The sequence below is a fragment of the Salvelinus namaycush genome, chromosome 21, assembly GCF_016432855.1.
Source record: "Salvelinus namaycush isolate Seneca chromosome 21, SaNama_1.0, whole genome shotgun sequence".
NCBI lineage: Eukaryota > Metazoa > Chordata > Actinopteri > Salmoniformes > Salmonidae > Salvelinus > Salvelinus namaycush.
The window spans coordinates 11,495,623-11,511,981 of NC_052327.1; the positions used below are offsets into that span (position 1 = coordinate 11,495,623).

The following is a 16,359-nucleotide window of genomic DNA, read 5'->3' on the forward strand; positions in this document are numbered from 1 at the left end:
TTATTCAGAGTTCAAGCAACAGACACACCTCAACATCAACTGTTCAGAGGAGACTGCATGAATCAGGCCTTCATGGTCAAATTGCTTGCCATAATATGGACTTGGTCTTTCACCAAATAGGGCTATCTTCTCTATACCAACCCTACCTTGTCACAACACAACTGATTGGCTCAAACGCATTAAGAAGGAAAGAAACTCCACAAATGAACTTTTAACAAGGCACACCTGTTAATTGAAATGCATTCCAGGTGACTACCTCATAAAGCTGGTTGAGCGAATGCCAAGAGTTTGCAAAGCTGTCATCAAGGCAAAGGGTGGCTACTTTGAAGAATCTAAAATCTGAAATATATTTTGATTTGTTTAACACTTTTTTGTTTACTGCGTGATTCCATATGTGTTATTGCGTAGTGTTGATGTCTTCACTATTATTCTACAATGTAGAAATGACCCTTGAATGAGTTGGGGTGTCCAAACTTTTGACTTGTACTGTACTTCCATAATTTTCTTTTACTGGTACCGGGTGACCTTCAGACGAGTCTTGTGAGGCCTGTGTAGAGGTCGACCGATTATGATTTTTCAACGCCGATACCGATACTGATTATTGGAGGACCAAAAAAGCCGATACCGATTAATCGGTCGATTTAAAAAATATATATATTTGTAATAATGACAATACAACAATACTGAATGAACACTTATTTTAACTTAATATAATACATCAATAAAATCAATTTAGCTTCAAATAAGTAATGAAACATGTTCAATTTGGTTTAAATAATGCAAAAACAAAGTGTTGGAGAAGAAAGTAAAAGTAGAATATGTGCCATGTAAGAAAGCTAACGTTTAAGTTCCTTGCTCAGAACATGAGAACATATGAAAGCTGGTGGTTCCTTTTAACATGAGTCTTCAATATTCCCAGGTAAGAAGTTTTAGGTTGTAGTTATTATAGGAATTATAGGACTATTTCTCTCTATACGATTTGTATTTCATATACCTTTGACTATTGGATGTTCTTATAGGCACTTTAGTATTGCCAGTGTAACCAAATAGCTTCCGTCCCTCTCCTCGCTCCTACCTGGGCTCGAACCAGGAACACATCGACAACAGCCACCCTCGAAGCAGCGTTACCCATGCAGAGCAAGGGGAACAACTACTCTAAGTCTCAGAGCGAGTGATGTTTGAAACGCTATTAGCGCGCACCCCGCTAACTAGCTAGCCATTTCACATCGGTTACACCAGCCTAATCTCGGGAGTTGATAGGCTTGAAGTCATAAACAGCGCAATGCTTAGCTGCTGGCAAAACGCACAAAAGTGCTGTTTGAATGAATGCTTACGAGCCTGCTGGTGCCTACCATCGCTCAGTCAGACTGCTCTATCAAATCATAGACTTAATTATAACATAATAACACACAGAAATACGAGCCTTAGGTCATTAATATGGTCGAATCCGGAAACTATCATCTCAAAAACAAGACGTTTTTTCTTTCAGTGAAATACGGAACCGTTCCGTATTTTATCTAACGGGTGGCATCCATAAGTCTAAATATTCCTGTTACATTGCACAACCTTCAATGTTATGTCATAATTACGTACAATTCTGGCAAATTAGTTCGCAGCGAGCCAGGCGGCCCAAACTGTTGCAAATACCCTGACTCTGCGTGCAATGAACGCAAGAGAAGTGACACAATTTCACCTGGCTAATATTGCCTGCTAACCTGGATTTCTTTTAGTTAAATATGCAGGTTTAAAAATATATACTTCTGTGTATTGATTTTAAGAAAGGCATTGATGTTTATGATTAGGTACAGTCTTGCAACGATTGTGCTTTTTTCACAAATGTGCTTTTGTTAAATCATTCCCCGTTTGGCGAAGTTCTGTAACGGCAGTTTAAGTCGTCCTCCTCATCGGACGAGGAGAGGCGAGAAGGATCGGAGGACCAATGTGCAGCGTGGTAAGTTTCCATAATTTAATGACATGAAAACTAGACAAGAATATAAAACAACAAACGTACTAACCGTCACAGTCCCGTGTGGCACAAACACTGACACAGGAGACAACCACCCACAAAATCCCCAACACAAAACAAGCCACCTATATATGATTCTCAATCAGGGACAACGATTGACAGCTGCCTCTGATTGAGAACCATATTAGGCTGAACACAGAAACAGACAAACTAGACACACAACATAGAATGCCCACCCAGCTCACGTCCTGACCAACACTAAAACAAGCACAACACATAAGAACTCTGGTCAGGACGTTACAAGTTCGCTGTCTTTGTTAGGAAGAAATGGTCTTCACACAGTTCGCAACAAGCCAGGCGGCCCAAACTGCTGCATATACCCTGACTCTTGCAATGAAGTGACACAATTTTCCTAGTTAAAAGAAATTCATGTTAGCAGGCAATATTAACTAAATATGCAGGTTTAAAAATATATACTTGTGTATTGATTTTAAGAAAGGCATTGATGTTTATGGTTAGGTACACTTTGGAGCAACGACAGTCCTTTTTCGTGAATGCGCACCGCATCGATTAAGTGCAACGCAGGACACGCTAGATAAACTAGTAATATCATCAACCATGTGTAGTTAACTAGTGATTATGATTGATTGATTGTTTTTTATAAGATACGTTTAATGCTAGCTAGCAACTTACCTTGGCTTCTCACTGCATTCGCGTAACAGGCAGGCTCCTCGTGGAGTGCAATGTAAGGCAGGTGGTTAGAGCGTTGGACTAGTTAACCGTAAGGTTGCAAGATTGAATCCCCGAGCTAACAAGGTAAAAATCTGTCGCTCTGCCCCTGAACAAGGCAGTTAACCCACCGTTCCTAGGCCGTCATTGAAAATAAGAATGTGTTCTTAACTGACTTGCCTAGTTAAATAAAAGTGTAAAAAAAAAATATATATATATATATATATATATATATATATATAAAAAAAAATCGTCCGTTCCGATTAATCGGTCGACCTCTAGGTCATAGTGTGTAGGTCAAACTGTTCGGACACTGCAGACAGAAGTTGGCAGATCGGCTGTGCCGACTTCAGACGAATCCCAAAACGCTTGTGGGGGTCGTAGAGCAAAATGGAGAACACCATCTTGTTCGTGAGTCTCATCATAATAGTATGTAGGCCGTTCAGAAACTACAGACGATTTTGTGAGAAGTCCGATTTTCAGGATGTCTCATGCTCTGACAAACACCGCTCTAGCTCTGTCACCTTTCACCGCAGACGCGGACTTCTGAAATTTCAGCCTGTTTTTGTGGGATGGAGTTTTGGTGACCAGGCATTACATTTGTTAATATACCAATAAGAAAGAGTTCCAAACCTCTCTGCCAATAATAGCTAGTTTTCCCCTCCCCACTGACCACTCCCAGACAGTCCTAGCAAAATTCTTGCTTGAGAAATTGCTCTTTGCTCAAAGCTATTTTTGTTCCTTTTTTACTATTTTAATGGAAAACAATCACAGTAAGGTACTTAATTGTTACTCAGAAATTATTTGATATTGAGATAAAAATGGCGCTATTGGACCTTGAAAGGTCAAAGGTCACATCCATGTTCACCTTGCTGACGATGTACAGTTCTTCAGAGGTGTTTGCTTTGGGGATATGAGTAGTTTATTTGTAAAGGAATGAACAGCTTTTTCTGTACTTCATTTATCTCTGTGTCAGACGCCCATTCTTCTTGCCGGCCATTAATGATTTCTGTATGATGGAAGCCTCCACACTCAATGGATCTTAATATTTTTGGATGTGATTTATATGGAGTAGTCTACAGCTCGCATTCATGGAGCTTAAGAAGACACGACCCAATGGCTTCTTGCTACTTAATCACTTCGTGATGTATTGCTTTGAGTTTTTTTGTTTTGGTTGTTTTTCTTTATTTAATTAGATCCATTGGGTCCTCAATGGGGTGGGGTTGGGGGAGGGGGGGATTGTAACTTCATTCTGTTTTGTTTTGTTTGCTTTTCTTTATTTAATTAGATCCATTGGGTCCTCGGTGTGGTGGGATTGAGTTGGGGAGGTTGTAACTTCATTCTGTGTATCTGTATTCTTGTTTGCCAACAGTTATTATTATAAATATAAACATTTGATCATAAAAAGGAATGTACAGCGATCAGGGTGCTTGTGTTCTGTTTCAAACGGTAACTCAGTAGTCTGTTCTCGTTCTTGTACAAGTTAGTGGTGTGATGTAACAGGGCTCCTGACACAGCAAACGCCTTTTATGGGGTTTTATGATCCTTAGTGATGACGGCTAAAGCTGCTGGCTGCCACCTGGCTTTGTTTTGTCTTTCATGAATTAAAGAAGCTGAGTGGGAGAGACAGCTCTCAGATAACTTCAATGGGAATAGTGTTTTGGGAATAGTGGTCTAAGCAAAAAATGAATGGGTAACACTTACTATACACCTATTGTCTGTTTTGTTTATCTAGTGCACAGCTGAATTGGCTGAAGCTACTCAGTCATTGCATGTCATAAAGATGTCAGTTGACAAGTGAGAAATCTAACTTTGTTGATAACCTGTGCGTCTTCACATCTGCTGTAATAGACCATTAAAGATAGTGGAGCTCAAGTGTTTTTTTTTTTTTTACACAAGTGTTTTGTTCTCTCTTGCAGTATGTGTTTGTGTCCTTGCTGTCCCGAGACAGTGTCTACGATGTCCTCAGGAGGATCTGTACACACCTTCAGGTGCGAAATAACCTCACAATATGCCATTATCAAAGGGACTTTAGTATACCAATAGATGCGGTAAAAAGGTCAATGGAACGCAAACCTTGGGGGAGAGAAGAAGTTTGCCGGATTGGCGCACACTAACCAAGTTGATATTTTCCAAATCCATCATGATTGCTGTATTGTAACAGGCCCACAATGTGGTTACTAAAGTCCCATTTGGATACATTTGGCTGTTTTCAGTGCATAACATTTAGAAAGTTGTCCCTTTTCAGGTTTAGAAAAAGTGGTTGCTAAATGCTAGCTCCCGTTCGTATAAGCTGATGGCATAGCTAGCATACAGAAATTGTTGGTGGCAGTCAGACTTTTTTTACTGTAATGTACATGTATTGGGGTTGACATCCACACAAGCATTATACACCGATTTTTACCTCAACATAGTGTGAAATACACATAAACAATAGCTTGAATGGGCTAATATTGCTTGGGGTTAATGAGGCGATTCAGGATCTTTCCCCCCACCCGTTTCCATGGCATTTCCATTGTTTTGGTCGAGATCCATTGACCTCTTTACCTCATCTATGGTCTGTAAGATTGAGCAGATATCGTGGATATCAATACTGTAGTGTAGTTACACAATAGAGAACTAATAATTACTGTAGTTACAATGTAACCTTATTTTCCTCCTTAGGTGAATGGGAAGAAAAGCCTTAGCCTGAAGCAGTACTTGGAGGAGCCTAGCTCACTATCTATGGTAAGCCCAGCCAGTACACTAAACTACACTACTCTGGGTGCAGTACAGTAGGATAGATATGGTAGCCTGGGTGCCAAGCGGTTTCTGGTCTCTTACAAACACTTCATGGCATGAGTGACAAGGAGTTAGCAAGAGATCAAACACAGACCCTTACCCAGGATACAGTTGTGGTGCAACCAACCCTGCTTTACACAACAGTCTAGATCCATCTGCTACTGTTGACCAGCTGCCAAAGACCATAAATTGAACTTGGCAATGTGCAATTTACAGAATCCCTGTACTTTAAGTGTGTGTAGGGTCAAAGAGATAGATGGGGTGTAGCATTAGCATTATGCAAGTCAGAGTTAGGCATTTGTTAAAGACATCTATTTTTGAACTTTTACTGTTGGAAAGCAATATCCCAAGTATGAGCACAGTAAAGTACACACACTTTATGGTAAAAAAAATGTTTGCGCAAAATAGGTTTTTGTAGACACTACTGCACAGAGACTGGAGTGCTACTTTAAGTGTTTTGAATATGCCCCTACACATTACTCAACGTAACTCGTAGTAGTAAATTGCACTACTATACTGAACAAAAATATAAACGCAACATGCAATCATTTCTAAGATTTTACTGAGTTACAGTTCACACTGTATAAGGAAATCAGTCAATTGAAATACGTTCATTAGGCCCTAATCTATGGATTTCGACAATGGAGGCAGTTTATGGTAGAGAAATTAACATTAAATTCTCTGGCAACCGCTCTGGTGGACATTCCTGCAATCAGCATGCCAATTGCACGCTCCCTCAACTTGAGACACCTGTGGCCTTTTATTGTCCCCAGCACAAGGTGCACCTGTGTAATGATCATGTTGTTTAATCAGATTATTTATATGCCACACCTTTCAGGTGGATGGATTATCTTGGCAAAGGAGAAATGCTCACTAACAGGGATGTAAACAAATTTGTGCCAAAAAATGTCGATCGATGAGCTTTTTGTGCATATGGAAAATGTCTGGGATTTTTTATTTCAGCTCATGAAACATATTTTTGTTCGGTGTATATACACTGAAGCATGCTTCTGGCCTTCCTTGTAAATTGTAAGTCCTCTTAAGAATAAGATAAGCAGAGTGCCTCAAACTGCTGTTTTTTTGCTGCTGTTTTTAATCCTTTAGTAGACCCTTTTGTGATTGTTGACGTCATCATGGGTTAAGAAGCTTAGCGTGCTGGTATTTTACTCAGGCGAAAGTCAAATGTTTTTTAGAGCTAAAGCAATAATAATCCACTCAGTGATGTGAGTGCTTAAAAGGGACCTCAAACTGGAACTGCCCTTCTTGCCTTTTCTCCTCTTGATCTTTTTACTTACTGGCATAATGGTAGGTTACAATTCATTTTTAACGCATATCCAAATTAATAACAGCCGCTGGGGAAAAAAATAAGGCCAATATATAGAAAAAGAGAATGCCCACTCAGTGTTTCGCTGCTCCCAAACGTGATCATTTAATAAAGCTTAGGCAATACAATCCCTAACGTGTCAACCAAAACATTGTGATTATATCACCTAAACTTAATTAAAGATACCTTTTCATTTCAGCCTCTCTCAACTCCATCTCCTCTCTTCCTCTGCCGGGCCTCTCCTCTCTTCCCCTTGCTCCTCTCCTCCCTCATTCAGGATGAGTTCCCTGTGGTCAATGACTTCCCTCCAATGTTGAAGTGGAGGAGAAAGCCGTCCATTCCGTCCGTGTCCTCCTCTCTCCCAGACCTCCTGGGGAACTCCACCAGCAGCCTGAGTGCAGTGGACACCCCCTACCTACCCACTGAGGTTCCACTGACATTGAAGAGTAAGATCAAAGGTAAGCCCCGCTCAATCATTAATCATCATGGGGCGACAGGTAGTAATTTCTTGGGTTGGAAAGGATTATTTTGGATAAAAGAATTACTCCAGGCTGCACATAAACGCCTAAAACCTGATAGAAAGTATGTAGAAATTATAATGGACCTATTTATTTGGTAATAACTGCCCTTTTTCCAGTCCACAAATAGATTTTGACAAACAAATCAGTCCAAACAAAAGTATTCACAACCTTCCTTTTGAATTTTTCAACCCTTATGTGGCCCTCAAACCCTCGATGTTGCTTTCACCTAGAGGTTAGAGAGGTAAACCGGCGACAAGAGGGTTGCCAGTTCGAAACTTTGAATCCCGGGTCTTATGGGGAAAATCTAAAATGAAGTGAGCAGGCAACTGGAGGGTTGCTGTTGTCAAGTCCTACAAATGGTGAACATGTTTTAGGACCTCTGTCAGGTCTGAGCTCAAAGCCTAAATCATACAGCAGGTATCCTAAAACAGTGGACAATAACCTAACCACTGGTCCAAGGTCAGATATTTTCCAGCCATTTTATGGCCTAGTTTAGGATTGGGATGATTGTAATCTGATCCAGAGGCAACCTTTCATCCATCACACTGTCAGCACTCTCACAAACAGCCTGTCATGTTTCTTTCCCTCTCACTCCCCCCCCCACACACACACACACACAGCGGTGGCAGGCTCTGAATAGACCCGGCTCAGTTGTAGCTTGCATGGGTGCCTGACTGACTGATTTGTTTTATTTATCCAACAACATACCCTTGGCAAGACGGGCAACGACAAGCTAACTAAAACAGAAACAGGCTAACTTAGCTAAATGACTAAATAATACATACTTAATGACTAACATTTAAATGTAAGCTAGGCTCTGTTTTGGTCCTCTATGCCTGACATAGTCTCTCATGACAGACGGGTACCGAGATAATTCTTGACAGAAAAGAGGACTATTAGCTGATATCTCTTCCTTCCTCCACACGCAAGCTGTTGCTAATGTAGCCATTGGAGTCACCTTTTGGGCCAAAAGTCACACGCTATTGACTCACACACTGATAAGTAGGGATCTATGGCTACTAATTACCCAGCTGATAGTCTTTTTTAACCAGCGTGCATAGAGCCACGTACGTTCTCCAATAAACTACCTGAACTCTTGATTTTTGTATGAGCTCAACTTTTTTTTTTTTTCTTCTACTGACTAGAGCAGGGATGGGCAACTGGTGCCCCCCACCCCTTTTTTTTAGGCCCGCGGACCAATTAATAAAATTATTTTTTTTATTTTTTTTGGAACTCAACATACTTTTCCTTGAGAGTTAGAGTAATAGAGTACACAAAGTGCAATTTCGAAATTTGGTTGTGCATCAGCAGATTGGTAAATGAGTCTAGTGGCCAGCTATTTAAACTTCTAGTAAGCAGTTTAGATAGAAAAAACTGCAAACGTTTGCCTCCACCCTATGGCAAAATGTGTAGAATTGCAGCAAATTAGCTGTAAAACTGAAGAAAAAAAATTCTCCGCCCCGTGGCAAAATGAGAAGAATTGCTTGAAATGAGTTATAAAATAGCAAAGTCTTCTCTCCGCCCCATGGCAAAATGTGTAGGATAGCAGGATTATAGCATTAATTATTAAGCCAGTGAGGAGTTTTTGTATGGGGGGCAATGAGATTGTCAAATTTAGTCAAGATAAACCTTTATTGCTATTTTGATACGTGAGGCATATTTACTCTAATAGAAGGAACATCATGCTTGGGTTGTTACGAGTGTACTGATATAAGTGTGATGCACGTGACATCCCGGCAACTTTGAGAAAAAAACACTTGACATCGGAGTTGTCCCTGTTTAAATTCGAGACGTTCTGTACATATTCATGAGGCTAGCTTAGCATCTCACTCTCCATTGAATACAGGCGGTTGACGTCAACACCCCTCATCGAAGAGTTCAAAAAAGTATTCACATAACGAGATGTATCCATCAATCCAAAGACAGGAATAGGCGGGAGCTTGACAGCCCACTGTTCCGCTCTGTGGACAACAAATCCCATTGTTAGGGCGAAGACACAAGCATCTCATCATTATTTCCAGTATCTCTGGTTGTATCTCTGGTTATGGCATGCCTGTAGTTCTAGAAGTAGGAGAGGTGCCCTCAGAGTGGCGGGAAAAACACAGACCGCTCCTTTCATACATAATTGTACCTTCTCTCAGATCATTAAAAGCCCTGCTGTGTGGAGTTTTTAGCAGGGTCCTGTTCATTAGGCACCAAATGGAAGAAAGTGGACTGAAAAATGGAGGGACTACCTTGACTTGTCCAATAAGAAATGCCCATTTTCTGTTTGCCGTTGCAAAACATTTTGAAACAATTTCCATAGCGTGACATAATGAACAAGACCCTGTAGAGGCCAACCCTGTTAAAAAAGATGACTAGAATGAAATGTTAGCACAATCAACACATACAAATGTACAAAATATATCCTACTGTAAAACTAGCTCCAAGACTAGTATTGTTACTTTCTATGTGGAAGCACCACTTCAAAGCAACGATTATGGTTTAAAGGGTCTTGTGTAGGCTAAGTAAGGTTGTAAATAAGTAAGGTTGTAAATGGACCCCCTGAGTTTCTCCAACGTGTCTGCCTTCAAGTGTAATTCCTGCTGCATTGGTGTCAGACTTGGGATAGGAGACAGGCAGTGGCGCTTAGCTGTTAGCCACCCACATACTCAGCGCTGTGTTGACTGTGTGGTCTATAGAGAAAGAAAAGCTCAATGATAACACTAAGGCCATTATGCTGTGGTGTGTTGTCTATAGACGGGTTGGTTGTTTGGCAACAAAACCGGCACTTGCGCAATGTTTATTGAAAACATAAATACATATGTGAGCACTTGTTGTCTCTCAAATATATTGTTACAGTTGTTGGTTAGCTAGCTAGCAATTCTTTGACCATATTAGCAAAACAAGACATGGTATCAATAACAAGATACAACTAGCTGTAACAAGCCACCTACGACTCCCCACATGGTAGCGTCTTGTCATTGTTGCTAGCTATCTGACCATTCAGAATCACAACGCCAAACGGCCTTCTGCCTCATCGATGTGCGCGCATCATTTTTTGTGACGTTGTCAGCCAACTCGTCTCTAGAGACAGAATAGCTTAATGCTAACGCTAGTTAGCATTGCTCTCTCTTGTGGTGTTGTCTATAGAGAAGCAATTGCTCAACACTAACGCTAACCCATTTTGGTCTGTTGTGTTGTGTGCAGAGCGGAGTCTGGAGACAGAGAAGATCCTCCTGACAGAGCCAGTGCCAGAGCTGGGCCACATGGAGTACCAGCTGCTCAAGTTCTTCATCCTTCTGTGAGTACTGGACAAACTAACCAGGTGCTGTTTGTGTTCTCGTGGCGTGACAATCACCATAGGAGTTGGCAAGGCAGCCCAAACAGATCTGGGACCAGGCTTCGGACGGACCACAATGCACTCACATCACACACAGGGCTAATGTCCTAATACTATACACTTAGGAAGAATATAAATTGCATTGCCTTCTTTCCTGGTGTCACCGCTCCTCATCTGCTTCTCAAAACCCATTGGATGAGAAGGTCAGAGGTCCCCCCCTCTGACCTTCTCTTCCCATGGGTATTGACAAACACAGGGAGTGACGACAAAGGCGATGCAATTGCGATTCTCCCTTGCTGTCATACTGCCACCTGCTGGTCATAGTAATTCTGACCAGTTCATATTACACTTATTGTACATATTACATTTGCATCTCTTTACATGAGACATTTGTCTTTTTTGTAAATGGCATTACACTGTTATTTTTCATGGCTGTTAAGATTTTTATGAATTTTATAGCATGCTTGGGGGGAAAAACTATGTTGAAGCTCATGGCACGTCACTCACATAATGATCCATAGGCCTTTTATTATAGCTGTCAGTGTACACGTGTGGAAAACAATGTGGTAATTGTGTGGTGAAAGTGTATGTCTCCTGTCTCCCTCAGTATCATTCTGCTCATCATGTCCTCCTGCTACCTGGCCTTCCGTGTGTGTAGTCTGGAGCAGCAGCTGTCCTTCCTCAATACACACCCGACAGTGCACATGAGAGAGAGGTGAGGGACACGCATGGGCACACACACAAACACACACGAGACCACACACAAACACACACACATAAAGGCATGGGCACACACTTATACACACACACACACTGAACACACATACACAGCAGTGGCAGTCGGTGCCATTCAAGATGAGTGAGCTTAGCCTTATTTCTATTACAGCATATTGGATACCTGTCATTCATATTCCATTCACCCAGTTCAATGTAACATCGATAGGTTTAGGCTACTACATGATACTCGAATTTGCCCTATACCCATCATGAGGTTGCTACAACCTAGCCTACAAATGAGTTTATAACGCAGGTCGAGAGACAAACTGGAGTAATCAAGGTGACAGACAGTGACACACATTCAATACCACCTTGCATCTAGCTGATCTGGAGTATCATCATTAGTCCAAACCGTTGCAACTAAAAGGAGAGCTTCTATTGGACAAATTCAGGTTGGTCCCTCTAGGGCTATGCAATATGGCCAAAATATCATATCACGATATTTGTTCAATTTATTACGATATGACGGTATTTTAGGTTTTTGAATAATACAAGTTCTAAATATGGTTCATGAGTAATGCATAACCCTAGGGTGGCGGCAACACATACATTTGAAATGTTTTTAATGGGGATTTCTACATTCTGATTGTTTTATACTGTTCAATCAAACTTCATCCAAAAGTTGGAATATATTGGATACAGTGTTGTTTGACATGACAACGAATGAAAAATCCAGGGAGGGGTTATTTTAACCGTGTTGGAACCAAAGTGTTGGTCAGTGTTTCCCACTGGACCCTAATTAGAGGTTACATTATAGGTATCTACTGATGTAGCTAAAATATTAATGTTTTACCTATTTCTCTCTGATTTAGAATATAGAGTTGCACAAAAGACATGCTGATCTAGGCCTACACCAGCACTGGTATCAGGCTGTATTTTCTAGCTAGCTAGCTAGCTACATTTGCTCTGACTAAGCACATTTAGCCAGCTAACTATCGATGAGCATTAGTGGCTAATACAATTTATTTTAGCCACAACTTGCTAAGAAAAGACAAACTAGTTGTTTGCAGACAGTAAGATGCACAAACTAATAGTGTCATCATAGAAGGCTTGTGGATTTACAGCATGTTAAGAAGCGAAGTAGAAAGCAGCACCGCTGTCACCATCTTGTTGCATCTGCAGCATTGACCATGCAGACAGTCACAGCAAGTGAAGTGGCTGTGACTCGTGGTAGAGCGCTCTCCTTGGGTGACAGGGGGTGGGGCTTGGCGTGTGTGGAAGGAGAGCGGGAGAGAGACGACTCAAGTAGCAAAATGAGTAAACTATAAAAAACTGTCATTACACGCGGTGGAGTGGTGTAACACATTAAACAAACCATACATTGAAATACCGTAATACAAGGTAAAGTAAAAACCCAAACTGGTACGTGCATCAATACCGGTATATAGTCAAATATGGTATGCCGCCCAGCCCTAGGTCCCTTCGTTCAGAAATGTTTTGCGACAGAATCAGTGGAATAAATACAACCCAAAAGCTTACCTTGACTTGGAAGAGTTGCAGTGTTGGATAGCCTTAGCCAGCTAGCTAACATAGATACAATTCCTCTCTGTTTGATTCAGGTTGTTGAATAGGCTAAATTAGCTGCATTAGCTAAGTATGTGAAAGGTAAACTATGCTTCTTCTCCTGGCGTCACCAGAAAATGCTAACATACGTTTTTCAGGGATACAGTATTTGCAACCTAACTTCTGTTTCCCCTGAAAAACGGAAGTGGGAACTCCGCTCAGGCGTCTTTCTACGCCTGCCACATTAGGTTAGTGAAAGGTAAACTAGTAACTCTCTCTCTCTCTCGCTGCTGCTTTCCTTAATTTTTCAAGAAATTAATTTGTTGAAAACTGTTCACCTATTGTCTTTCTCTGTCTGTGAGTCGACTACTCACCACACTTTATGCACTGCAGTGCTAACTAGCTGTAGCTTATGCTTTCAGTACTAGATTCATTCTCTTATCCTTGGATGGACAAGTTGTTAATTCATACTGCAAGAGCTTTTGATAGATTGAAGAACGTCCTCTCGAAGTCGTCATAATTACTGTGTAAGTCTATGGCAGGGGGTGAGAACCATGAACCTCCTAGGTTTTGTATTTGAAGTCAATGTACCCAGAAGACGGAAAACTAATCTTTGTCCCCCAGTCCCTTTGCTCATTTCCTATCTCAAGAGTGCTGAATGCTTTGATAAGTCATATTTGCTGCATAGTCATATTTTACTATATATAACATTATATTCCCACTTCAAGATCAGATAGTGTTATTGCTATGCCAACGTGCATGTTTGTCTCCTCCCAGGTAACACTTGCTGTATGCTGCGTCCCCATTGGACAGATGTCCTGTCAGTCACGGAGGTTCTCCTGATGATTGGGCAAACAGAGACTCGGTTTATTTACCTGTACCACCATGTAGGTGTGGAGGAGTGCCCTGCTGGTTCAATGAGAAGACAATGACTTGAGAAAAGCCAAGACCTGAAGCAAAAACTGCACTTAAACAGACAGCCTAGTAGGTGGTGCCAGTGAGTCAATAATCCTCTTGTCATTCCCTAGAAAGACTATGGACCCCTCGGACAAGAGACTAGGATGGAATGAGGAGAATGGAGGAGGATTGGAAGTAGAGGACTACAGAGTACCGGTAGATGTCAATAGGGCCATGCCAACCAAGTTCACCTGATTTTGACCTTTGACCTCAATGTCCTTATTTTACTGCCAAGGAATTACAATTCCACTCGACTGATCAGACACTTTCGCATTCAGGATTTCAGAGACTAGAGTCTTTTTTTTCCAGAGACTTTTTCAACAGGAACACTTTTTGTGTACACTTTTGTGGAGAGTTGCTGCCAGAGAGACTGAAGACAAGGCATTCCATTCTGATCAGGAACTCAACCTGACCTGGTCAAACAGTTCCCACCGCAGCCCACCCGGCAATGTTTACTGAGCACGGTCACTAAGGCACGAACTCTCCTGTACCCTAATGAAGAAACTATTTCAATAGACATTATTAGAACTTTATCTGTCTGTCAGAATTGTGAGATGATATGCTAGAGTTACGGCTGAATTATAGCGGTCTTGCCATGCAAACTGAAAACATGGTACCGTGTGTGTCAGGTGAGGTCGACAAGTCATGAGGTGAAAGGTGCGCGTGTGTGTGTCAGTGTGGGTGCGTGTTTATGTGTGTATGAGTGTCTTCAACATTGTGTGTGCAACTTAACAAGTGGCTAGGACTATCTCAAGGTAGCGTGCAGCTTCTCCACCTGACAAACGATGCCTGCATGTAATGTAATACTAGATATTGACTGAATTGTAAAGCCATTGTCTGTGACACTGTTGCATGGATGTTATCGATGGAGTGGGACTAACGCAGAGTAAAGCAGTGAAGGTATTGTGAGAGACGCAGGTTGACAGTGAATGTCGTTGCTGTTCACTTGTTCTTTAATGTTCCATGTGGAGGTGTGTACTATAGAGATTGTACAGTACTTGAAACCTAATCATGCATTTCATAGGAGATTATGTATTTATGTAATCCATGGTGTGGAAAAATATGGCCTCCACTTCAGCTACTAGGTGCACCTTTTAAAGCGTATCCGAGGCTGGGCAGAGAGAATTGTGTAGACTAGAGTGTATTTACTACTAGAGCCTGTATGTATTTATTTGTGTGCAATTTTGTACTGAGTCAGAAAGGCATGTTGTTTTTAGTGAGTCGGTGTGGGTGTTTGTTCACTGACGTATTTCTGACTTGGGTCGTGTTCATTTTGCACAAAATGGGGGGGGGGACTGATTTGAAATGAACTACTTGGATTTGTCCAATCGTGCCCTAATGAACACGACCCTGTCTTGCAGTAGGGCTGGAGTCACAGCAGTGCCATGCGTAACTGTGAGACAGCAGTGACTAATAAACAGCCTTCCTTGCCTGTGCCTCTTGTGAACTTTGACCTCTTGTGCACACACGTCTTTGCCCGTGCCTCTTGCGACCTTCCACCTCATATAACTGGATCCCAACACTGGAAATGGAAACATCTGGAAGAAATAATGGAGGAACATCAACACTAGGTCTTCCCCCTACTGACCTACAGCCTTTTTACCGTGCAGGGGTTACTTTATTACAAGTGTGTGGGATGTTAGTTTAGTTGGGAGAGGCTATGGTAAACACAGTGATGAAATGTCCACTCCCTTTTTATGTATCGGAGGGTTAAATGTATGTATTTATTGTTTGCAGATGTGTTCTAATGCTTACAGTGCATTCGGAAAGTATTCAGACCCCTTGACTTTTTTCACATTTTGTTACGAAACAGCCTTATTCTCAAATTGATTATAAAAAAATGTTTCCCTCATCAATCTACACACAATACCCCATAATGACATAGCAAAAACAGGTTTTTATACATTTTTGCAAACATTAAAAGTAAAAGAGTGAAATATCACATTACATAAGTATTTTGACCCTTTACTCAGTACTTTGTTGAAGCACATTTGGCAGCGATTACAGCCTCGAGTCTTCTTGGGTATGACACTACAAGCTTGGCTCACCTGTATTTGGGGAGTTTCTCCCATTCTCTGCAGATCCTCTCAAGCTCTGTGTTGTCTTGGCTTTGTGCTTAGGGTCGTTGTCCTGTTGGAAGGTGAACCTTCGCCCCAGTGAGTTCTGAGCAGGTTTTCATCAAGGATCTCTCCTCTCTGTACTTTACTCCGTTAATCTTTGCCTCGATCTTGACTAGTCTCCCAGTCCCTGCTGCTGAAAAACATCCCCACAGCATGATGTTGCCACCCCCATGCTTCACTGTAGGGATGTTGCTAGGTTTCCTCCAGACGTGACGCTTGGCATTCAGGCCAAAGAGTTCAATCTTGGTTTCATCAGACCAGAGAATCTTCTTTCTCATGGTCTGAGAGTCTTTAGGTGCCTTTTGGCAAACTACAAGCGGGCTGTCATGTGCCTTTTACTGAGGAGTGGCTTCCGTCTG

The 16,359-nt window shown here is 41.5% G+C and overlaps 1 protein-coding gene across 1 annotated transcript in view; it reads left to right on the top strand.

Annotated features, from left to right (window-relative positions):
• Window positions 1-15,316, top strand: part of LOC120066612 (GRAM domain-containing protein 2A) — a 64,256-nt gene extending 48,940 nt beyond the window's left edge. The window contains exons 7-12 of the mRNA XM_039018037.1: window positions 4,615-4,686; window positions 5,360-5,422; window positions 7,078-7,258; window positions 10,511-10,604; window positions 11,251-11,358; window positions 13,701-15,316. Coding sequence (XP_038873965.1) covers window positions 4,615-4,686; window positions 5,360-5,422; window positions 7,078-7,258; window positions 10,511-10,604; window positions 11,251-11,358; window positions 13,701-13,704 — 522 coding nt within the window. The 3' untranslated portion in view covers window positions 13,705-15,316. The remainder of the gene's footprint in view (window positions 1-4,614; window positions 4,687-5,359; window positions 5,423-7,077; window positions 7,259-10,510; window positions 10,605-11,250; window positions 11,359-13,700) is intronic.
• Window positions 15,317-16,359: the final 1,043 nt, after the last annotated feature.